The sequence below is a fragment of the Pinus tabuliformis genome, chromosome 7, assembly GCF_031772625.1.
Source record: "Pinus tabuliformis cultivar Carrire ecotype Pingquan chromosome 7, CPIR1, whole genome shotgun sequence".
Taxonomy (NCBI): domain Eukaryota; kingdom Viridiplantae; phylum Streptophyta; class Pinopsida; order Pinales; family Pinaceae; genus Pinus; species Pinus tabuliformis.
This window is the reverse complement of record NC_142293.1, coordinates 1,676,472,291-1,676,498,187: the sequence shown is the minus strand read 5'-3', so window position 1 is coordinate 1,676,498,187 and position 25,897 is coordinate 1,676,472,291. Positions and strand designations below refer to the sequence as shown.

Below are 25,897 nucleotides of genomic sequence, written 5' to 3'. Positions count from 1 at the left end.
AGTTCTTATTCAGCAAGTCAACTTCCTTTTTAAGAAATACAATTTCTCCTTTCAACTTTTCACAATCTTCATCTTTCATAACTAGTTGCTTCTTCATTTCTTCCATCATCTTGGTTGCTTCACACGATTGGGCCTTAAGAGAAGTGATTTCTGATTTTAACTTGGTGATGTCATCATCCTTTTCTTCTAGTTGGCATATCATGGCATTTCTCTCCTTTTCTGCTTCATCAACTTGTCCTTCTATGAATGTCAAATCTTCCATAACCTTCTCAGCTCCTTGTGCTTGTTTCCTTGCTTCTTCTAGTTGAGATCTAAGGGAGGAGACCTCTTCCTTGTATTGACCAATCTCTGCTTCAAATTTGTTCAAGCTTTTGTGCCTTTGTTCAAGGTGGCTTGACAAGGTATCTTCCTGTTTCTTTGCCTTATCCAATTGATTTGTCATGGATATGACTTCTTCATGATGCTTTCTCTTGTTTTGATGAAATTCTTCCTTAATCTTGGCGAGCTCCTCATCTCTTTCTTGTACTTGAAGCTTGACAAGGTCAACTTCCTTCCTTGTCTTGTCTTGGTCACCAACTTGCACTTTCTTCTTAAGTTTCTCATTTTCCTTTTTCAAATTGTTAATCTCTTCCATGGCATGGTAGCCATAAGTTTAGTGAGGAGATCTTCAAAATCTTTTTCATTCTCTTCATCTTCTAGGTCTTCTTTAACCTTGATGTTATCACTCTTATCTTCACCTTCCTTGATGGGCTCTGGATTTCCTTCTTGTTTTCCATCATTTTCTTGACTAGAGATCATTGTCAATGCTCCTTTTGAGTGAAGATCATGAATTTTATCCCATATGCCTTTTGCTGACGAACATTTTTCAAAATTGGCCTTCATAGAATCAGGTAACCCATTCAAGATTACTTTCATTGCTCTCGTATTATGTTCCTTGGATTTTCCATCCATCATGCTATCAGTAATCACTGATTTCCAGACTTCAATGCCTTGAGTCTTTAAGAAATTCCTCATTCTTGCCTCCCATATATCAAAGTTTCCATTGAACAATGGAGCCTTCACAAATTGATTGACTTCAATTTCGGTGGTTGAGGGAGACACATCTTTAGGAGGATTGGAGACTTTCTTCCTTGGCTTCGCCATTTGTGTTCTAATGATCAACCTTCAAGTTGTTAGGCTTTGAGTGAAGGTACTGGCTCTGATACCAATTGTTGGAAATACTAAGAGGGGGGTGAATCAGTATTTCTTTTCAATTGTTACTTTTACCAGTTAGATCACTTATATTTAGAACACAAAATGAACAATAAGAATAAATGCTTTTATAAATTCTTCAATAAATCAAGTACAATATATGTAGGGCTCCAACCCTAGGTGAAGACACTGATCTTCAATCTCCCAAGCTCCAACCTGTATTTGCCAAGCACCGACTTGGACTTCCAAGGCTCCAACCTTGTCAATTTTGAGGCACCAACCTCAAGGGCTCCAACCCTATATCTGGTTCAGGCTCCGACCTGGTTTCTTGAGGACTCCGATCCTCTAGGGCTCCAACCCTATCTTATCCAAGGCACCAACCTTGAGTTTAGGAGCACCAACTCCAAGGACACCAATCCTATATTTGCCAAGCACCAACTTGGACTTTCCAAGGCACCAACCTTGTCAATTTTGAGGCACCAACCCCAAGGGCTCCAACCCTATAGCTTCACTTTGTCAAGGTATGTTTGGTTATACTTCACGGCTCCCAATGTTTTCTTCAACAAGCCTTATCAATCTTCAGCTACGCCTTCACTTAGTCTCCACGTCACATCATCAATGACAACCTTGTTCTTCACATGAAGGTGTCACCACTGCTCTTCATGTTACCCAAACAAAACTTCTTCAAGGTCACCTCATAATGGCTTCAATGCATCATGGTCTTCAATGATCTCCACAAATCTTCAATATGTTGCTTCACAAAGTTCTCCAACTCTGCCCTATTATGTTCTCAAGAGAAGACTTCAACAAGCTCTATTTGTCCAATCCCAATAAATCAACACTTCGACCACGACAACTATGACAACTTCAACCACAGCAGCTTCAACCACAGCAACTATGGCAGCTTCGACCACGGCAACTACGACAGCTTCGACCACGGCAACTACGGCAGTTTTGACCACAGAAACTACGATAGCTTCTACCATGGCAACTATGGCAGCTCTTTGACCACGACAACTACAGCAACTTCGACCACGGTAACTATGGCAACTACGGCAGCTTCTACCACAACAACTACGGCAACTTCGACCACGACAATTATGGCAACTTCGACCAAGATTTTATGCCCAAACAAAATTATCCTTTTTTCGTCCTAAACAATAGTCTCCTTGTTCTCCTTGGCCTTCTGTCTTCTTCTGTACTTCGTATCTCTGAATTCTTGCCCAAATTGGTGATAAAAATGAAGTGTTTAGATGTCTATTTATAGAGATTTCGTTTATAATTGAAGGGACACGTCTATTTGAAGTGAGGCCGACTTGTATGACTAAGCGTAGGTCGGCTCACTGCTAGGAATAATTTCCTTAACTTAAAAATTCAATATCTCACAAACTATTGGGAGTTTCGGGGTAAATAAAGGCTCGTTAGAGAGACGAAAAAATCCTCTTTAAGATGGTCTAGGATCCATTTTGAAAGGATGCCTCCAAGGTGTCCAAAATATTTTTTCTTTGTGACTACACTTAAATTTCATGCATAAAAAGTTTGGGACAGCATGAGGAATGTTTGAGACAGCGTGGCTTCTTCATTGTTATCAATGTAACCATAGGATCATAGAGTCATTATGTAGGAGTACAACATCCATGTAGCATGATGCATGAACAATGTCATCATATACTAATGCAATCATAGTGCAACATCATTAGGATAACTCCAAAATAATCTTCCAATCATCAAATGATCTCCAACCATGTTATCAAGACCTCATCAAATGCCATCATCAATTGTGGTCATTCATCAAGAATATGACATCATCAAATGTAGTCCTCCATATGTCATCAAGGGCTTCTAAATACTTGGCACTTGGCACTTCTTAAGACTTCTTCATTAGTGGCTTGACATATTAATTGATGACATTCTTATGAAACAAGAGTTATGACATCATTATTTGGAACCAGGCATCTCAACAATATTTTCCATCTCGACTAGTGCCATATTGACATCAATGACAACCTAGATTAACAATGACAAGGCTCCAACTGAAATTGACTAAGAACATTTATAGCAAAACATATATCAGGTCGTGTATTTACCAAGTACATCAAAGAGCCCACCAACTTACGATAGCTAGTAGGATCGATGAGACTAGAGGGAGCTTCTAAACTTCTTGAGGTTAGTGATCATGGGAGTAGTCATAGGCTTGGAATCCATCATACCGAACTTTTGTAACATCTTAATTATGTATTTACCTTGACCCAAATATATCTCACCGGGTTTCTGCCAGACTTCCAAGACCAAGTAATAGTGCATGAGTCCAAGATCTTTCATTTCGAATTCAGCCACCAACATTTTTTTTATTCTAGTATTCTGCATTCCACATTAGTAATAAACAAATCTTCCACATATAGTATAATGATTGGTTCATTCTTCACCACCTTGATGTAGAGGTTTGCATCAACCAAACTTTTGACCAACCCAATTCTTAAGAGATATGCATCCGTCCTTGCATACCATGACCTAGGAGCTTGCTTCAAGCCATATAGGGCTTTCCTTAGTCTACAAACATGTGTATCTCTGCTATTTATTTCAAATACTTCTGGTTGTTCAATGTATACGTCCTCATTAATGGTTCCATTTAGAAATGTTGTTTTCACATCCATTTGATGGATATTCCATCTCATAGTAGCAGCTAGCGAAACCAGAGATCTTATAGTAGTATACCTAGCAGTAGGAGCAAAGATTTCTTCATAGTCTATCCCTTCCTTCTGTGAGAATCCACTTGCGACGAATCTAGCTTTGTATTTGTCTATGCTTCCATCAATAGCATGTTTAATTTTGTAAACTCATTTGGAGGTGACAACCGATTTGTCACTTGGTCTAGGAACGATTGCCCAAACCCCATTCTTCATGATGGATTGATATTCTTCCTACATCGCCTTCTTCCATTCTTCTTGATGAGCGGCTTCTTCAAAGGTAGTAGGTTCTGCTTCTATCATTTTTTTTCATATATGCAACATATCCTGAATATCTCTTCAATCTTTAGCTTTCTTTAAAATATCCTTTAGTTGCTCCATGTCCTTCGGCATATTCAAGTGTAGCTTTTAACCAATTTGGCCTCTTCTTCGTTTCGGGAATGATTACAGGTTGAATAGGCTCACTTGGTCCTTCTTCTTCTTCTACTTGGTTTGTAGTTGTCTAGTCATGATGCTCTTTGTCTTCAAATAACGGTACATCTTCTTTATCAGATTCGATTGGTATACCGTTGGATCTTTTGTAGGCATGATTTTCATCAAATATAACATCCCTACTCACTTCAATTTGTCTTCCTTCCTTGATGTAGATTTTATAAGCCTTTGATGAAAGGCTATAACCAATGAAGATCCATTTTATGCTTGTAGAATCCAATTTCTTTCGCTTGTCTTTTAGAACATGAATGTATGTGGGACACCCAAAGATTCAGAGATGGTCTACACATGGCTTTTTCCCTGTGAATGCTTCCTCCAGTGTCATCGTATGAAGGATTAATGAGGACTTCTATTTTGTATATATATTGTTGTCATTGTTGCTTCTCCCCATAGAAATTTTGGTAAATCTTGAGCAAATATCATAGTTCGTATGAATTCTTCAATAGTTCTATTTTTTCTTTCTGCAACTCCATTTTGTTCAAGATTGTAGGGAACAATGAGCTCCCTCTTAATACCTACTTCTTTACAATATGCAATTAATTCTTTTGAAGTGTATTCCCCTCGATTGTCGGATCTCAAAGTCTTTATCTTTATTTTGGTTAAGGTCTCCACGTCAGATCTAAATTCCTTGAACTTTACAAATACTTCGTCCTTTACCTTGAAAAGATAGAGTCGTGTCTTTCTAGAATGATCATCAATGAAGGTCACATAACAAAGATGACCTCCAAGAGATTTGTTAGACATTGGCCCACATACATCAGAATGAATAAAGTCTAATATCTCCTTAGACTTGTATCACTGCTTGTAAAAGGTTTCCTTGTATTCTTTCCCAAAGCACATCCCTTATATACTCCTTCATGATCTTCTTTGATGTTGGGGATGCCATTTACCATTTGAGTCTTGACTAAGAGAGGGTGTTATCTTGTAATGAATATGCCCATATATTCTATGCCAAAGTTCGATAGGATTGATCACCATGTGAACTAGGGCTTGGGGAGATGGTGTTATAACTCTATCTAGCCTTCCTTCACGAACTCCAATAACCTTTGTGTTGGCCAAGGTTGTCATTGATGTCAATATTGCATTATTGGAGATGACAAATATTCTTGATTCTTGTGATTCATGCCTTAAACCCTTTTGTGATGTTGCCCTAACTACATGACAAAACCCTAAGTACATTTACCCTTTGATGTTACCCTAGTTGTTGATGTATGATCTAAATGCCCATAATACTCTAGACCTTAGCCCTAACACATTGATGCATGTCCTAATACTTATGATGCCCGAGTCCTTGTTTCTATTTAAGAAACCTTAACCCTAAGCCTATGCATGAATGATACCCTAATGCATATATGAAACTCTATGCTACATGCATGAAAAATACTAGTGATGCATAATGATCACCCTTGTCCTTAGGTGATAATGATGCCCTAAGCCTTGCCTTGTTGAAGGTGCCCTAAGAAAGTTGAAAAAGGTGCAAAGCCTTAAATTCTATTTGATGGATCCTTCATCTATGCCCTTGCATCCTAGTCCTTCAATATTAAGAAGCCTATCCACATTCTAAATGTCCATAAGGCTGCCATAAATAAAATATTTATAACAATTCACGAAATATAATTTATGGATAGTAAAATGACCCTACTTAAGGATAAGACTGCCATAGGCTTGTAGAGGATTTTTTCCTCTTTCTAACGAAATATTACACGCCCCCAAACTCCTCATAGGCTAAGAGAAATTGAGTTTTTAAGATGAAAAAATACATTTTCTATCCTATTCGACTTGAGCCGACTTGTGTAGGTTGTCATGTCCCCTCAAGAGACATGTCTCTTCGTTGAAGGTCAAAACAGTGTTAATAGGAGTTCGGACTCCTCATTTTAACCATGAATTTCGGTGAAGATTTCAAAGATAAGACACAAAAAAGGATAGAACAACAAAGAGGCCGAGGAGGACTTGATATCTCTGTTTTGGGAAAATTCAATTAAAAGTTTTGAGGACAATCTTTTGTTGATGTAGCTCGTACCTCTATGGAGATCTGAAAAGAGGCCGAGAAGAATTATTATTTGGGCATATTGTTGTGATAGACCTCGGACTTGTGAGGAGGCTAGAACCTGAACTAAACTCGGATTGCAAACCTGAATTACCTCAGACCTCATAAACTCGGATAATGGGCAGTTTTCTAGACATCGAACTTGTGATTGCAGACTTGTGGTGTAGCTCAGGATACACCTGTGAAGAATTGGAGGACAATCATATAAGGAGGTAGTGGACCTGGAAACTTCGGTCCTGTGGTAAGCTCTCTTGTCATTAAAGCAACAGACCTGTGGGCAGTTATACCCTTGGTAGCTCGGTTTTGTGACATGCTTGGACTGTCATCACAACTCAAAAATTAATGAGAACAGTCACCAAATTGTTGACCAGTGAAGGGTGATTAGACTATGTTTTTATAGCTACAAAAGCTCGTTTAGAGGAGCAAGCATTAGACAGTGAAGCAATTAAAGCAAGAAATAGCAGCGCTTGGGCAGTGGAGTATTGGAAATCTAGAATAGTCACATATTTGGAGCCTTGAACATTCAAGCATTTGTAATCTTGGACAACTTCCTATAAAACTTCAGTTCTTTTGAGAAGTGCAGACTACAAGACAGTGACCCTTTTAGATAGGTGTGTAAACAGTCTTGTAGAAGGCTGCCTTGTTTTGGAAGGTGTTTTGCACTCTTGAAAGTTGCATCTTATAGACCTATTGAAGCATATTTTGGGACAATCAAGAAGACCTTTTAGTAGCACCTTTGAGGATAGCCTTGGAGATATCTTGATGAAGCCTTGAAGAAGAGTTTGCAATAGTCCTTGTACTTGAAGTTGTTTGGAAGACCTTGTGCAGAACTTGAGCAATTGATTGAAGACACCTTGAGACATCACCAAGCATTGATTGAAGTCTTGGAGACACCCTTGGAGACATGATGCTTTGCTGAAGCCCTCAGTTGAAATTTCTAAGTTTGACACTTCAAAAATCCCTACTGCATTATCCGGTTTATTTTCTCCTACTTGTTCTTTTCATTAACAAGTTATTTATAAATGTAAACACCGAAATAAACACAAATGTAGCCTCAACACATATATAGATCAGCAACTGAAATAACTGAGACAATCGCACAAGGGACACCGTTATTTTTGGACAATTGTCCCCGGAAAAACCCAATGCGGGAAAACTGATGCAGCAGATATGAGGGTTTTATTATTATGCAGTTTCTGAGTACAACTAGGGTGCCAAAAATGGCTCACCCAACAGAGATTTTCCTTGGCAGAAGTACCTCTCCTCAGAGATAGATATTCTGGCTGATTATCCACCGAATGATTGATCCCATAGCAACTATGGCAGCTCCTCAGCTGGACAACGAAAGCTTCTCCAAGCTTCTCCACTACTCTGCGTCACTTTCCAGACGTTGCATCACCCTCTCAACTCCAGTCTGCCCCATGAAAAATTCCCAACGCTGCCTCTTGGCCCTGTGTCAACTTTGCTAGCCTCTGCGCAATTACTGATGCCTCTGCGTCAGCCCCTTGGCTCTCTACATCAGCCCTCTGGCCCTCTGCGTCACCCACGTTGGCCTCCTCAGCCTTTGCGTAAGTCCCAGTTGCCTCTTCGTCAGCCTCTCCAGATTTTGCGCTGTCTCTCTGGCGCTATCTCTACCTCTCTGTTGTGTATTCTCGGCCTCGTGTCGAACTGCCCCTCGCTACAATAGATCACTAGCTCGATTCTCTCAGCAAAATCCCGCTCCAGAAAATCAAACTGACTGATCAATCTTGGTGCATCTCCAACTGACCCTCAAGCCTCCTCCTATACTTTTCTTGTTGAGTCTTCAACGACCGAGCTTAAGTCCCTAATCTACGGCTAAGATTAGATTTGCCTTGATCATCGTCTCTTGGAACCTTCTAATCCAAAATTATATTAATACACATTAATATTTTAATTTTCCTAAGTTTATACTTAGGACCCCATTAAAAATATTAATTATTTTAATATCTCCTCATCCGGGTAGAATTTCTCCAAACGATTTCTGGGTTTTGGAGATCTCATGTGCTTTAGTCTGTCCACCAATTTTCATGGAGCTAGCACATCCAATGCTACAACAAATCAACACCCTCATGGAGTAACCTTGGAGTTTTTGTATGGGTGACATGAAGAGCAGTGGCAATACCTTCTAAGAAGATAAGGTTGTCATTGATGAAGTGATTTGGAGAAGGCAATGTTGAAGAAGATATTGTCAGGGCTCGTTGCAGAAGATATTGGGAGTCGTGAAGAATCATCAAACTTATCTTGACGAATTGAAGTTGAGGGTTGGAGCCCTAGAGGTTGGAGCCCTAGAGGTTGGAACCTCATAGAGACAAGGTTGGTGCCTTGGAAGATAGGGTTGGAGCCCTAGAGGATAAGAGTCTTCAAGAGACCAAGTTGGAGCCTGTACCAGAAATAGGGTTGGAGCCCTAGAGGTTGGTGCCTCAAAGTGACAAGGTTGGAGCCTTGGGAAGTCCAAGTCGGTGCTTAGGAGATTGAAGATTGGTGTCTTCATCTAGGGTTGGAGCCTTGCACATTATTGTATTGGATTTATTGTAAAGAAGAGATTAATAAAAGTATTTATTCTTATTGTTCATTTTGTCTTCTAATTATAAGTGATCTAACTAGTAAAAATAAGTTATAACATTTGAAAAGAAACATTGGTTCACCCCCCCCAGTATTTCCAACATTTTTCCTTTTCAATACTTGAATCCTTTCCCCAAACCAAAGCTTTACCATCTATAAAGGCAACCCTAACTCCTTTATCTTCTAAACAAGAAATGGAAAGTAAAATCTTTTTCAAACTTGGGACATAGGGTATGTTGTTGAGGTGCAGCTTTGCTCCACTTTCCAGCTTCAATGATGTAGATCCAAGGCCATTGACTACATAATTGTTGTTGTCTCCTAGCTCCACTGAATGTGATGATGGTTCCCTTGATAGAGTATGAAGTTGTCCACTTTCTCCCGTCATGTGTCTTGATGCTCCACTATCAGTGATGCATTCGTTGTCATCATCAAGAGTACCTGTAAGTGCAGCCAAGAATCCTTCACTCTTGACTCTCTTAGATAGATTTTAGATGATTCTTCCAATCCAGCTTCCTACTATTCTCACAATATTGAGTCCCATCTTCAACTAACTTGCCATAGAGGGAGTAACCTTTTCTTCCAAGACAGATTTTCCTTTCTTCAAGTGATAGACAACAAAGGGATCTTCAACCTTCTTTGACCTCAGCTCTAATACCATGTTGAGAAATCAATGCTTATAGGAATTAGGGTTTGGTTCCTCTTTCTTGATAATTACTTGTGAATTATGTTGGCTTCTTTTACTTCGTTATTAGACTATCTTTCATCAAACAATTACCAAATTATATGTATATGAATACCACAAGAAAAAGAGACACAAGATATTGGCGCTCAACCAAGGCAAAACCCCTTCAAGGGGAAAACCCAGTCCAACTCTTCCACTAGTAGATTCAAACTTGGGACATAGAGTATGTTGCTGAGGTGCAACTTTGCTCCACTTTCCAGCTTCAATGATGTAGATCCAAGGCCATTGACTGCATAATTGTTGTTGTCTCCTAGCTCCACTGCATGTCATGATGGTTCCCTTGATAGAGTATGAAGTTGTCCACTTTCTCCCGTCATGTGTCTTGATGTTCCACTATCAGTGATCCATTAGTTGTCGTCATCAAGAGTACCTGTAAGTGCAGCCAAGAATCCTTCACTCTTGACACTCTTAGATAAATTTTAGATGATTCTTCCAATCCAGCTTCGTGCTATTCTCACAATATTGAGTCCCATCTTCAAGTAACTTGCCATAGAGGGAGTAACCTTTTCTTCCAAGACAGATTTTCCTTTCTTCAAGTGATAGACAACAAAGTGATATTCAACCTTCTTTGACCTTAGCTCTAATACCATGTTGAGAAATCAATGCTTAGAGGAATTAGGGTTTGATTCCTCTTTCTTGATAATTAGTTGTGAATTACGTTGGCTTCTTTTACTTCTTTATTAGACTATCTTTCATCAAACAATTACCAAATTATATGTATATGAATAACACAAGATGTTGGCGCTCAGCCAAGGCAAAACCCCTTCAAGGGGAAAACCTAATCCAACTCTTCCACTAGTAGATTCAAATCAAGTTGAGACATGCCAAGACAACTTAGACCTAGACAAAGACCCCCTCCAACCACCAAGTGAGCCCTTCCCTTCAATACATGATCCCTGTCAAAGTCTCCAAGTGACAGCTCCCCAACAACAGCTTCAGTCCAGAATTTTGGCCCCCTAGCAGCAGAATTTCGGCCCCTGGCAACAGAATTTCGGACCTGCAGTAGACACAGAATTTCAGCCCCAACAACTGCCAAGAAAATTCACACATGTGAGAGATAGATAGCCCAGAAACTCAAATTAGATCTTCCCAGCTTCTTTTGTCCTTCTCCAGCTACTTTGCTCTTTTTTTTCTGCTTCTCTTCCTTGAAGATCGAACTTGTTGAGTGAGTGCTCCAAATAGATCGAACTGCCTCTCTATATATAGCCTTTCTGCTAGGTCGAATTGCCCTAATGTAGGCCGACTTCATGGGGACAGGGCCGACTTGGTGTGGAGGTGACAAATAACCTTTTTGACTCAAAAATAATTATTTTTACATGATACAAAAGCCCAAGAAAGGTCTAATAAAAATGACAATGACTCTAATGACTCAATACAAAACCTAGAAGCCTTCAATGGAGGCTTTGACCTAGAAAACATTGAACCAAGCATAAAACCCATCCTTTAATAAGTCGTTTTCTTTAATAATAAATTTGTTTTGACAAGTACAATTATGAAGACTGATACTAGTTACATTCTTCAATATGTGCTGGATAGATTACCACTGTTACGATGAGTTCCCTAAGGAAAAAGGGGAATTGAATACCCTCATTTCTGGGCTGGTCGAATCACCTCTTTTCTGGGCTGAACTTCTCTAGATAATAGTCGACATTTCTCTCTGTATTGTGGCCACAATACCCCTGTGCGTGCATGCTGGACATATTCTTCAAGAAAGGTTCGAATTGCCAAGGTATTTAACAACAGTGTGGTAAAGTGCTTCTTTGTTGGAGAGTACCAACAAATCTGGGCAGGTCGTGAATCTTTTCCCACCTGGACAAAGAGGATATCTGAGTTGAGAACGAGTTGAGCTGAGTATTATTTCCCCTTTTCAGATTTGTGTGGGTTTTTCTCACAGTCAACAGTGGCACTGTTACCTTACCTTAGTTTGGAGCTGCTAATCCTGAGCCTGCATGGCTGGTCTAATCTTCATCTTTGACTGATATTTTGGAAGTTTTTCCTATGGCAAAATCCCAGGTTCATCTACTCCATTACTTCCTGTGTATTTGCATATTGAATATAAAAGAAACAGAAAAAGGGAGCTGCTCTAATTTGTTTTCAATGTGGCAAAGTCATGTATCAGCTATATGTGAACTTCTGAGTATTACATATATCAGTTTGAACTCTTGGAATACTTCCTCTGGACACATGTTGTTTACTGTGCTTATCTTCTTGAGTTAAAATTGTAAGAGAGTACCTACAGCAGAGTATAACCAAACTGTTTGACAAAAGTAACCACTGGACAACTCAATATAAACTCAGAAAATTTCTTTAAAAATATAAGAATTCCATGGAGGGATAGTACAAAGGTTTAGATTCTCTAGCCTACTTAGAGAATGTTTCAGTGTTAGTGGCTCTTTGAAAGAGGATGTAAAGTTCATTATATATACCATTCCACCTTTTGTTTCGATGTTTGATATTTTTGATAAATATAAGACGTATTTTGCAGAAAAAAAAACACCTATCCATTGCTTCTTGGAAGCCAAAATATAACTTTTTTTCACTTTAGAAATAGCAATATTTGGAGAAAGCAAAGTAGTTTGGAATGACAACTTACAAGTACTTAATATATATTTTCCCATGAAAATTGGACAATGTGCTACAAATGCTAAAACTTCTGTAAAGATTTTCCATTTGCATGATTGAACAAACTGAGTGGGGAAATACATGAAGTGATTAAGTAATTAAGGGTGTAGATCAAATCATTGTGAGGAGAAGTTGTTACCCTCCATAGTTGAGTTCAAATCCTACTTTGTGACATGTTCACTCTTAATGAGCTGATTGTTAATGAGATATATATGATCTATCCATTAAGTTGTTGACCTAGCCTTGTGCCCTAAAGAATCCAGGGTTCACCCTAGGCATCATCCTTAGAATTAGGGGAACTGGAAGTGCCTAGGTAATTTCCCTCAGGAAATGTTACCTGGAAATAAAGAGAAAAGAAAAGCAAAGTGATTAAGAAATAAAACATTGACCTCCTAAAATCCCATATATATTAGCCTTTTGTTGTTACTACATTGAAGAATTAAATCTACATAAAATATTTTTTCTATCCATAATTTCAGCTTACCTGCATAAATCATATTTTCCATCCCTTGTAAATATAATGCAGTTTTACCTTCATGAGTAACTTACTAGTTACAAGACCAATGTAAAAGTCTCAAATCATGTCCAAGTAACAATTAGAGAACTCACAATTGGACAGATTAGATGTAATTTAGAAATTGGACCCATCTAATTCAAAAATCTATATCAATCAATTATTTTGAACATGCATAACTGATAGAAACTAAACTTTGCAATCACCAATAAAACTCATGTTTTGCATGCTGATTTTCAAGAACCAACATACCCAATGCAAACATAGATCACGGTCCAGATCACCAAATCTTCGTGGCAAGAAAACTTCAATGGTTACTTTGTATACTGTATCCACTCTTCCAACAAATGCCTTTACCTGTTGACAAATAAACTTGTTAAGAATTCCATTTTTACCTGCAGCAACATACTATCCATTCTTAGATTACTAGTTCCTATTTTGTCTCATAAAATTATCAACTAAGCTTCAGCGATAGAATTTCCAAAAAAAAAATATATTAGTTTTACTTGCTCAAACTTACCATTTTAATGGTTGATACTAAGAGAATGAAATTAAGTTAGCCTACGAAACACCCTAATCACACTGGAGGGAATTGATATTCAGATATCAACCTCAGAGATGCATTATGTTGTCCTCAAATGCTATTTGACAATCAATGTTCTGATCAGTTCCAATGATCACTCTGACCATCATATTTCATTTTCCATTGTTATTTTCATTCTTTTGATAGAAAAGGAATATATCATATAGTCAAAATCACATCAAGCAGAAAAGAAAAGAATAGGTGCAGATTGAAAGAAAAAGAGATATTGATATAACTACAAACTAAAATCCACCGGATTGACCACAAGATAGTCACACCCTATCAAGCAGTATATAGGTCAGTTGGGTCCCATCTGATTGACCAGTACCAGATACACAACCTAAGACACCAGCTTAGCATCTTAACACAAACACTTTTAGGATAGACCTGGAACCACTACCAGATACACAACCTAAGCAATCAGCTTAGCATACGAACATAAACACATTTAGAATGGATCTAGAGTGATCATGTTATGGATCTCAGATTGTATTCAGACTAAAAAAGTGAATTATCAGTTTCTCAAAAGCAGCAAAAACTATACAGGAACCAGTATAAGTAGTACATTCATATGCTTATTATTTAGGATTTACACATGTTAAAACTTGAAAGCCCTAATGCCTCTAAGAAAAGAAGAAACATTCATAAAATAAAGACATCTTTCAAAATATCTAATAGAATGGGCCAACTTAACCTCAGAAATTAGGTAGCAGTTAGATTAGAAGTGGGGGCTGGTTTCCTCATATTTTTTTGTTGATAAATTATGGCTCTGGTTTGGTCTCTGTAATGTTGGAAAATGCAAAGTAGCAGCTATTAATTCCAATTTTCCTTAACCTTATTACTTGTTTGTGAACTTTATTATTCTTCTTGTGATTCTTTAATAGATCTTCTTCGTCCAACAAATATCAAGAGCAACAATAATAAAGACAATGGACATAGAAGTTAGGCTCCAAGCTAAGGCAAAATCCCTCCAAGGGGAAAACCCAAAAACTCCTCTTCTTATAGAATCTGCTTCAATTGAGACAATGAAGACCAAAACCCTAGACCAAGTCCTCCTCCAAGTACCAAGTCAGCCTTTCAAAAATCACTGCTCAATCCTGCATCACCCAGCTTTCAGCTGCAACTTTGACCACAGCGTTGACCCTGCTTTCATCTAGCAATTTCGACCTACAACTTTGGTCCTGTAGCTACTGCAAAAACCCTAATTCCACTTCTTCAAGAAATTCTTCTTAGAGCAAGATAGCGCCTCCCAAGATCAACGAGGTCAAGACAAGTCACAGAATATTCCTTTCAGCAACTCGATAGTGCAACTTGCCCTACTGCAACTCGGACCTACAATTTCGGCCTCCTTTGTAGCTGCAAAAACCCTAGACTTTCGCACATATGGGAGAGATTAGCCCAAAAGAAAGTTTTTCTTCTTTTTTCTTTCCTCTTAGACCTTCTCTCTTATTTTCTTTTGCTTCCTAGCTATAGATCGAACTTCTTTTCTTGAGATCGAACTTGTGTGTGAGTGAGTCCCAAATGAAGTCGAACTGCTCCTTTATATAGCCTTTCCAAGGGGTCGAATTCCCTCCTTTAGGCTGACTTGCACTTTGGAGGTTTTCAAGACTTTCTAGACTCAAAATAAATTATTTACAAGCTATATTTTACCCGGAAGGGTCTTATAAACACGATCTTGACTCTTTTGACTCGTGACAATAAATCTTATAACCTAACAAACCCTATAAGCATGAAGAACATGCTTTTACCTAGAATAACCATCAATAAAGAGCATGAAACTCATGCTTCTACAATAATAACTTTTTCTTTCTTCTTTTGTTTGTTACATAAGATACATATTGAAATGAGTACAATAACAATTATGAAGACCGAAACTAGTTACATTTCCAACATGTATTAGGATAGTACTCTACATAAACTATGAATCTTCATATCTTACTGTGTCTAGTTTTCTAAAAATGCATCTTAAGATTTGGTGTGCTTTGTATGTATCAGTTATTCAGGAAGTTGCTACTCTTGTCGATCTGGTCCTTAACCAATAGCTTCTTGAAGTAACTTCTAAGCCTCGTTCAAGCTCCTTTCAGTGACGTAAATTATTCTTTTCTTGCACCATAAAAAAGAAAATCTCAAACTTGGGCTAGTTTCTAGACTATTTCCCATGTATTTTTTGCTCCCATGTGAGCCACCCTTCTCTTAAACTAGAGTGGCTTTCCTCTTGATCCTGTTTCTCTTTCATATTATAGAGTAAGCATTCCTAAGCTATAACAAAGTCAAAATATGGAGGACATAACTTATCATTTCTTAAATCATGCCTTTTATTTTGGGAGTATTACCCACCATTTTGTGGATGATATCCCGAGGAGAAATTTTTTCTCCAAGATGGTCCAGAACTGGCACCAACTAGCTCGTTGTGCCACTTCTCTGCCACCTGAGCTAGCCATGTAGTGCCTCACCCATCTGCCATGATCGTATGTTTGAAGGTGGACCTCCCGAACCTAAAGGTATGCCTTGTAATTTGGTAATTGAGTATTATACTTTGCTTATCATGGACACTTTTGGGCATGGATTAATGGGGGGATTCAGCAGATAGAATGAGCTAGGTCTATGCTCTTGTCCCCTAGACCCCTTTTGGATGTTAACCTTGGATTCTAGTCCTGTGGGAGGGATCTCTTCTACTGACCCTTTAGCTTTAGGGATGGTACTTCATGGGAAACCCTAATTTTGGTTACGTGGTCCCGCTCCCTCATCCACATATATTGCCCCCTTTCCACTCATTATAACCCAATTCATCATTTCTCCCACTTGGGTCCACATTCCTCCACTGCGTCCACATAGGGTTAGCCTTTCCCATCCCCTTGCCCACACCTTGGGTCGGGTATGGAATGATGCCCCAGAGGTTGATGCAGCTGAAAAGAAAAGTAAAAGTATAATTCGCCATATTCAACAGGAAAATGTACCACAAAATGCAAAAGATGGTCGGGACAAACGCATTTAGCACGTGGGCAAAAGCCAATTCATGAGCTCTACCTCATTATCATGGCCATCACCATGGTTCATATAGGCGCTAGATGAGCCTCCTTTATCATTCAAGAACCCATGATTGTCCCAACCCTTGTTCCTATGGGTCATGTTTGTTGAATGAATATTCCTAGAGATCAAAGTTATCTTGATAAGCCATCTTGATTTGCAAACGAAGTACAAATGCTTTAAGGTCGCTCTCTTTTTTGCCCTAATGCTAAACGAAGTTGCCCTTAAAGCCTCCTTGAGCTAGAAACGAGATCCATACTCATAATTCTTCTTTCACTCCATATCCCCAAAGGAATTAGGCATTGATCCACCATATGGTGATCACCTTAAAACCTCTTTTTCTTCACTTCCCCCCCTTTTTCTAGGTATAGCCACGCTGGGCCACCTAGGGCATCATTTTCCCAACAAAGTAGCCATAGAAAAACTTTGATCTTGTAGCCTATACTGCACTGGTGTGTCCTCAAGGTCTCCTCCAAATTTGAAGAAATTTCAACAATGGGATTGCGAGATATACCAAGCCCTAGCATTGAGACCAAACTTTTTTGAAAAGTAACTAGGTTCAGTCTTCATAATGAAATATGTAATTGTGATTTTATGTAATTGATGAAAAGAAGTAAAATAAAATTATTATTGTAATGCTTGTCTCATGGGTTTCATGAGCAAGGAATTTTATTTTAGTGATGGCTCCCATTGTGAGCCTTTAGGATTGAGTCATCTAATCATAAAAGTCTAATTGAGTCTATGTCATGTATGGAGGACCCTTCTTGGGCATGTTATAATTTGTATGAGTCATTAGATAAGTGTAAACATCCCTCCAAGACCAAGCAAAGTCTCCTCAAGCAAGTAGGCTTCAAGATTAATTAAATGATCTCATGTCGCCTCATTCCCAAGTCAGGTTAGCTTATATTGACAGGAAACAACTATAAATAGGCAGCACGATTATCATTTCATGGTAAGATTTTCGGTGAAGATTTCAAAGAAGGTAATCTGAGAAGAGGCAGGAAAGAGTTCGATCTAAGGGTTGTTAATTTCTGTAGCATCGGATGCACTCTAAGATTCAAAATTTGCAGGGAGGCTAGGAGACATACATTCCACAATACCCAGAAATCGTTTTGGGAAATTCCACCCGGAGACAATTTTATTAAAATAATTAATTATTTTTAATGGGTGCCTAAGTCTAGACTTAAGCAATTAAAATAATTAAAGGGTATTAATCAAACTGAGGGTGAAACTTCTAGAAGAAGACGGAGATCAAGTCCAAATGATCTGAGCCATTGATTAGGATCTAATCTGGGCCGTTGATTACTCAACTAGAGAATTATAAGGACTTCAATGGGCATTTGGAAAACACATCAAAGAGAGATCAAGAGAACGAATTTCTCAAAGAGGGCAGCGCAGCAGTTGCTAGAGAGAAGATCGAAGTGATTTCTTGTAGTGAGGGGCAGGGATAGTTCCAATTGGAGAGTTCCTGATCCGGGAATACATCGCAAAGGATACAAAGAAAGATCCAGAAAAGGCAGTGCAAAGGCTACGCTAGGCAACATATGCTCATGCAGAGGCAGCACAGAGCTTCAGAGGGAGTTCAAATTCCAGCAAGGAGAGACAAGATTTAGTGCAAGAACTCGCGGTGTGAGACCAGAAGGGCTGAAGTTCGAATCTCCAGACAGCAGGAGATCCAAGAAGAGGTGACATAGATCCCCAGAAAGGTTGACGCAGAACTGCATAGGCTGACGCAGTGACTGTGCAGAGCCAGCGTGGGGCTAGCCATCCAGAGCCCAGATCAATGTCAAATCGCCAGTGATAGTGTGAGGTATTTCTCACTAATCTTCTGCCAGTTAGATTCTCTATATTGGATAGCCAGCAAGGCTTCCAAAGATTGTATTCAGAAAACTACTGCTTAATAATACAAACCCTCTACTGCTGCACTGGATTTCCCACATTGGGTTTTTCCGAGGACATTTGTCCAAAAATAACGGTGTCATGTGTTGTCTATTTCTTTTTTGCTCAGTTTCTTGTCTCCGCATTTAATTTAATTGGTGAAAGCTGCAGTGTATTAGTTTTCATATTTGTTGTAGGATGCAGTAAATAATTTGTTCAATAATTTAACAAATAGAAGAAGCTTAATCAATTGTTGCAATAGAAATTTGGGTCTTCCAAATTTTCACATGGTATCGGAGAACAAATCGTAAGCAGAAGAGGTCAGAAGCAGAAAGGAAGAGGAGTTCGAAATTACTGCAGAGGCAACGATTCGAAATCTCCGCAAGCAGCGTGTTAATTTTAGGTATGTTCTATGCTTAGAGAAATTTATTCAATTTTCACAGTTAGCTCCATATCTTTTCCAGATTAGCAATCACATCAGCATTAAAGTAAACTGCAGATAGAACATAAACATAAATCGTAGAAGACAAGCCAAGACAAGAGGACACAAGATGTGGCGCTAGCCAGGGACAAACCCCAATGTGGGGAAACCCTTGATCTATTCTTCTTATATGTTCTTCAATAGTTCAACAAAGAGAGAGAGAGAGATAGTACGTTTACAACAGAAGTCAACACTTTGACTTATCTAGATAAGAGCATAGATCATCTCTAAGAAGATGATACATGAGATCAGTTGAAGACATGTTGCTTCAACTAATTCTCCAAGGTGACTCCTTCACCTATCGTTGTGTTGAATTTCATCATCATGCTACACCTCACCGTGTTGCACCATGCTGCACCCATCATCACTATGCTGCATCTCATCACGGTTCATTAATCATGACTGTACCCATCACTGTACTGCATTATGTGCCATTGCTGCACCATGTTGCCATCCTGACCTATGTGTTGGCTGCACCTTGCTTGCTTGTTGTCCCTTGCTTGCTTGTTGTCCCTAGCATGCTTGTAGTCCTTAGCATGCTTGTTGTTGCATGCTAGTTGTCCCTTGCATGCTAGCTGTAACATTGCATGCTTGGTGTATTTGCTGCTAAGTACCATACAACTGTCCCAATGTTAGTTAGTTGTTCCTTGCATGCTGCTCTCCTTCGGAGACAGATGCTTTGGCTGTTTCGGCGATTCCCGACAGTTCTGGCAGTACTGGCTGTTCCCGGCAGTTCCGCTTGTTCCTGGCAGTTTTGGCTTTTCTGGCAGTTCCGGCTTTTCCGGCAGCTCCAGCAGTTCTGGCATTTTCGGCTTTTCCGGCTTTTCTGGCAGTATCGGCTTTTCCAGCAGTATCGGCTTTTCCAGCAGTGATTTCCAGCTTTTCCAAATTTTCCGGCTTTTCCGGCAGTTCCAGCATTTCCGGCTTTTCTGGTTTTTCTGGCATTTCCAGCAGTTCCGACTTTTCTGGCAGTTCCGGCTTTTCCGACATTTCTGGCTTTTCCAACAGTTCCGACTTTTCCGGCAATTCCAGTTTTTCTGGTTTTTCTGGCTTTTCCAGCAGTTCCAACTTTTCCGGCTTTTCCAGCTTTTCTGGCAGTTCCGGCTTTCTGCCCTCTAGATCAGGGCAACGTTATTCCTTAGAATCTCTCCTCCTACTAAAACCCAAAGACATATAGAGAGAGGAAGAGATCCCAAGTGTGTTGAAATGACTTGAAGGCCACCTCTATTTATACTAAAATGTTGAGCACATGTGGGGTTTATTTGGTTGTTGGCCGACCTTGACGAATTGTCTTATAACGCAAATAAATTCATAACTCCATGAATACTTATCGGAATCGGATGATCTTTAGATCAATCCTACACCTCTCGATGAGAGGGATCCAAAAAAAATATCAGCTGCCATAAATAAGATTACCCACATGGAGTTTGGCCCCCAGTTGCCAATTTTAACACTCCCTCTCAACTAGGGAGAACTCCATCCGTTGATCCATATGTTCGACTGTACTATCTCTGCCATCAGTTCCCTGCACTGCTCTGCTCTGCTCTGCTTTGATCTGCTGAGCTCTGCTCTACTCTGCTCTGCTTTGCTCTGCTCTGCTGAACCATGAAGAAGAAGAATTGATCAATAATGTCTCATACCATTCTCTACTGACCCGAAGTCAGTTTCATCTGAAGAGAGTGTGTCACATCACTCTTACTGACCCAAAGTCAGTTTTATTGATCCCAGATCAGTTTCATTGATCACAGATCAATGTCACAAGAGAGTGTCTCAAACCACTCATACTGATCCTAAATCAATGTCACAAGAGTGTCTCAAACCACTCATACTGATCCTAGATCAATTTCATTGATCCCAGATTAATGTCACAAGAGAGTGTCTCAAACCACTCATACTGATCCCAGATCAGTTTCATTGATCCCACATCAATGGAGGTCATCTTAGCATAGGGAGTACAGTAGATACAGCGATGCATCCATCGATAGTACTACTACGGTCCCTATCCTATTTCCCTGCTCATTGATCATATGAGAGGTACTTCCCATAAGTCCCAAACTGCATGGGTAGAATGCCTCGACAGGAGAACTAATCATCCTGTCCACAAGAGAACGAATCATCCTGTCAGTGGATGCCATGGAGAACTAAACATCCTGGCCCACAGGAGAACTAATCATCCTGTTCCACAGTCGCCACAAAGAACAAATCATCTTGGCCCACAGGAGAACTAATCATCATGTTCATAGCGCAACACCAAGGGAGGGTGAGTCGCCCTGTGGTCGTATGTTTCTCTAGTAAGTACCCCAAGCCCCCAAGAGCTCCTAGACCTCAATCCATGCAACATGCAGGACCCTTATAAGAAGGTCTCTCAACAACTCCAAGTCGTTCGGGAAAGTCACAGATTTGACCTTTCCCCGGGGCTTTGACAAAATGTCTGCGACCTGTACATCAGTCTCAATGCGATGGAGCCTCCTCGCTCATCGACTTACCATATCGCAGATAAGGCAGTGTCTGATGTCTATCCGCTGGAGCAATCATCGAATACGGGATTCATCAATAATCGAATCCCCCCTCTGGTTGTCACAGAGAATCACAGTGGTATTCATCATGTGTACAAACAGCTCACTTAAGAGCTTCTGCAACCATGCAACTTCACACGAGATCATACTCATAGCTATGTATTCGGTCTCCGCGGTGCTCATAGCAATCAACTTTTGCTTCCTACTCATCCATGATATCGAAGCAGAATCTAAAGAGAACCAACACTGAGAAGTGCTCTAGTGATCCTCCACACTGCCTACCCAGTCAGCGTTCGAATAATCATGTAGTTTCATATTTCCGACAGTGTATCTCAATCCATGAGAGATTATGCCCCAAAGATATCTCAGAAGATTCTTGGCACCAATCTAGTGAGGCTCAATCAAATATGAGCTCACCATGCTAACTGCAAAACATATGTCCGGACGGAATTTCACCAAGAATATCAATGCGAATGAGTTTATGAAACTCAGAGGCATTTCCCAAATCTGGTCCGACATGACTACCATATAACTTCTGAAAGTTAAGATCCTCGAAGTAGTCACAGGCTTGCAGTTTATCATTCCACATCCGCAATCCAACTCCCTCTTACTTCTGCAAATGAAAGGGTCTGCACCTGTCAGAAATAGGTCGTTCTCATAAGGTGCCGATATGCGAGGTCTATCATTCACAACCTTTGGGTAATGGTTTGGATCGATTTCACTCCTAGTGAATCTCAGCTTCATCAGACAGCTATCAATCCTCTCATACTACGCTCGGGGTGCTTTGCTTCAAGCCATAGAGGGCTTTCTTCCACCTATATACATGAGATTCCCAATCATGAATCTCAAACTCCTCGGGTTGTTCCAAATTTGTGGACCTGCTGCATGAGGGGAATGATCCCCTTATAAGATTTTCCTTCGATACATCTCAGACATGTACCTTCATTCTCTACTTGAATTCAGACATCCCTATCACCATTTGACTCACATCAGGTAGGGCTCCATAGGTAGACCTCCAGTATTATAGATGCGATATGTCAATTGACATGATCCCCAATGGACCATCCTGCAACTTGATACAAATTGCCAACCCTGAACCCATGAGAAAAAGCATCTTTGAAAATTATATTTTTTAACACGTACCTTTCCATCGATGAATGCCACCCTGAAACCTTTGACTTCCATTTCCGAGATGGACACCAGGTTCTTCTTGCGATCAGATACATAAAAGAGATTCTGTAAATGAATCGAGTTACCCTTATTCAATTGAGAGTTAACATTCCCTACACCCTTTGCGAGATAGGTGGCATCGACTCCAAGTATAATCCCACGATTGTTTCCATCTCTACCAAATTAGAGAGTGCAGTTGCACCCATCTATCCGATGAAGTGCCTTGAAGCACTACAATCTATAAGCCAGATTCCCAAAGAATCTGAAGGAGAGGGCCAATACAAGATAACGCTTATTTATCTTATCAGAAACAACATTTGATTCTTCATACCTGGGGTTCCTTGCTTTCTATGAAGAGCCCGCCATTTCCTTGATGACTTGCATTACTTGTCATTCCTTTGATCATTGAAGATGTCCCTGGAATGATTGTTATCATCATCAAGTGATGTGTCCCTGCCATTCAGACACTCCTTCGCATAATGGCCGAACTAGTTATCTGCCTTTCCTTCCACCCTGAGATCCGGCCTTCCAGTGAAGTGATCTTTAGGTAGGCCATATTCCGATGTGCCATTCTGATAATATTCTCTGCTTCGACTTGACCCTTGGTGAATTAGAAGAGGGATGAGGAATCCACTGATCCTTTTGTCCTTTCCCAACTGCCTTCGGTGATTGCTCTTTCACTCTTGCTTAGGCATTGTCTTCACCTCAGCTCCAATACCATGTTAATTTTAGGTATGTTCTATGCTTAAAGCAATTTATTTCAATTTTCACAGTTAGCTCCATATCTTTTCCAGATTAGCAATCACATCAACATTAAAGTAAAATGCAGATAGAACATAAACATAAATCGCAGAACACAAGCCAAGACAAGAGGACACAAGATGTGCAGCTAGCCAGGGACAAACCCCAATGTGGGGAAACCCTTGATCAATTCTTCTTATATGTTCTTCAATAGTTCAACAGAGAGAGAGAGACATAGTAAGTTTACAACATAAGTCAACACTTTGACTTATCTAGATAAGAGCATAGATCATCTCTAAGAAGATGATACATGAGATCAGTTGAAGACATGCTGCTTCAACTAATTCTCCAAGGTGACTCCTTCACCTATCATTGTATTACATTTCGTCATCATGCTGCACCTCACCACGTTGCACCATGTTGCACCCATCATCATTATGTTGCATCTCATCACGCTTCATTAATCATGACTATACCCATCACTGTACTGCATTATGTGCCATTGCTGCACCATGTTGCCATCCTGACCTATGTGTTCGTTGCACCTTGCTTGCTTGTTGTCCCTAGCATGCTTGTTGTTGCATGCTAGTTGTCCCTTGCATGCTTGGTGTATTTGCTGCTAAGTACCATACAACTGTCCCAATGTTAGTTAGCTGTCCCTTGCATGCTGCTCTCCTTCGAAGACAGATGCTCCGGCTGTTTCGGTAGTTCTGGCAGTTCCGGCTGTTCCCAGCAATTCCGGCAGTACTAGCAGTTCCGACAGTTCCGGCTTTTCCGGTAGTTCCGGCAGTTCCGGCTTTTCCGGCAATTCCGGCTTTTCCGGCTTTTCCGGCAGTTCCGACTTTTCCGGCTTTTCTAGCTTTTCCGGCAGTTCCGCAATTCCGGCTTTTCCAGCTTTTCCAGCAGTTCCGGCATTTCCGGCTTTTCCGACAGTTCCGGCTTTTCCGGCAGTTCCAATTCCAGCTTTTCTGGTTTTTCTAGCTTTTCCGGCAGTTCCAGCTTTTCCGGCAGTTCCGGCTTTCTGCCCTCTGGATCAGGGCAACGTTATTCCTTAGGATCTCTCCTCCTACTAAAACCCAAAGACATGTAGAGAGAGGAAGAGATCTCAAGTGTGTTGAAATGACTTGAAGGCCACCTCTATTTATACTAAAATGTTGAGCACGTGTGGAGTTTATTTGGTTGCTGGCCGACCTTGATGAACATTGAATTGTCTTATAATGCAAATAAATTCATAACTCCTTGAATACTTATCAGAATCGGATGATCTTTAGATCAATCCTACACCTCTCGATGAGAGGGATCCAAGAAAAATATCAGCTGCCATAAATAAGATGACCCACCTGGAGTTTGGCCCTAGTTGCCAATTTTAACACAGCGCAGTCCTTGGGCCAGAAGATCAAAGTTTTGAGGAGGAATCGATTTCTCTGAGAGAGTTGACAGAGAAATTAGATCTCCAGATCGAAGATTCCCAGAGGTAGAAGGGAGAAGCGCATTTTTCCTTGCAAAGCAAATCTCCAGCTGGGACGCAAATATTTTACAGCACTTGCTGGCAGAATAGCGTCAGTGGGAGAGAGAGAGACATTGTTGAGGGCATTCTTCATCAAAGGACTTCCAGCCAAGAAGTTTGATTTCTCAGGTGCTGCGCAGAGGAGAGAGGAGGCAGTTCAACATTTTTTGTTGGCAGAGATGGCAGCTAATGGGTTGTGAGATCAAGATCGGTTGGAGGGTGCATCCAACTATTTGATCTAGAAGGCAAGGATCTCATGCCTTCTGGATGAGCACGATTTTCAAAACCTACATCGACAGTGCGATAGTTGTACCTGCGGATCCAGATCCGCTCAAGAAGTATAAGGCTGAGATGGAAAAGGCCAAGCAATTAATCCTCGACAAAGTGAGAGATCATGTGTGTGTCACATTGTCGGCAAGGATACAACCCAGCAGATGTGGGAAGCATTGGCCACGCTATACGAAGGATCTTCCAAGCAGCGGAAGATGTACTTGGAGCAGAAGATAAGATCCACGCAGATTCAGAAGGGGGAACGCATTGATCCGTTCCTAATGAAGCTTCAAGAGATCCGAGACTCACTGGCAGTTGTGGGGTCAACACCTCAGCTTACAAAGATGGTAAGGTTTGCCCTAAATTCAGTCTCAGAAGTTTGGCAAGTGTTTGTCCAGAGCATCGTGGGCAGAGAGAGATTGCCAGATTAGGAAGGGATATGGGCCGCTCTTCAGCAGGAAGAGATGAGGAGAGACTTAGTCAAGTGAAAACTTAATAGCAATGTTGTTAAAAGCGCGAGCGGGATTAAATCGGCGCCGGGAATAAAGCGGAAAAAATCGGCAAAAGCGGGAAAAAAGCGTTTGGCACAAAAATATTCATTTTTTTTCATTTTTTTTCAATTTTTTTAATATCTAAACCATCTACAACATAAAATAAATACATTGACACATAAATATGATAAAAAAACTAATATCTAAGATGTTTAATATCATTTCTAGCGCTAAAATCACACATAACATTGAATCATGTCCTGAATAGTAAGTCCTGAGTCCCAACTCAGCCTCAAAATATCAACAAAAAATATGATAATGTATCTCATCATGTCATAATGTCATATACAATAAA

At 40.1% G+C, this 25,897-nt stretch overlaps 1 protein-coding gene across 3 annotated transcripts in view; it reads right to left on the bottom strand.

The window, feature by feature from the left end:
* LOC149254893 (isoamylase 2, chloroplastic-like) overlaps window positions 1-25,897 on the bottom strand; it is a 542,818-nt gene that overhangs the window by 458,516 nt on the left and 58,405 nt on the right. For all 3 annotated transcript variants that reach the window (XR_016267196.1, XM_089460267.1, XM_089460266.1), the window contains exon 4: window positions 13,131-13,235. Coding sequence is in view for 2 of the 3 variants with exons in the window: in XM_089460267.1 (XP_089316393.1) it covers window positions 13,131-13,235 (105 nt within the window). In the remaining variant the exon portion in view is untranslated. The remainder of the gene's footprint in view (window positions 1-13,130; window positions 13,236-25,897) is intronic.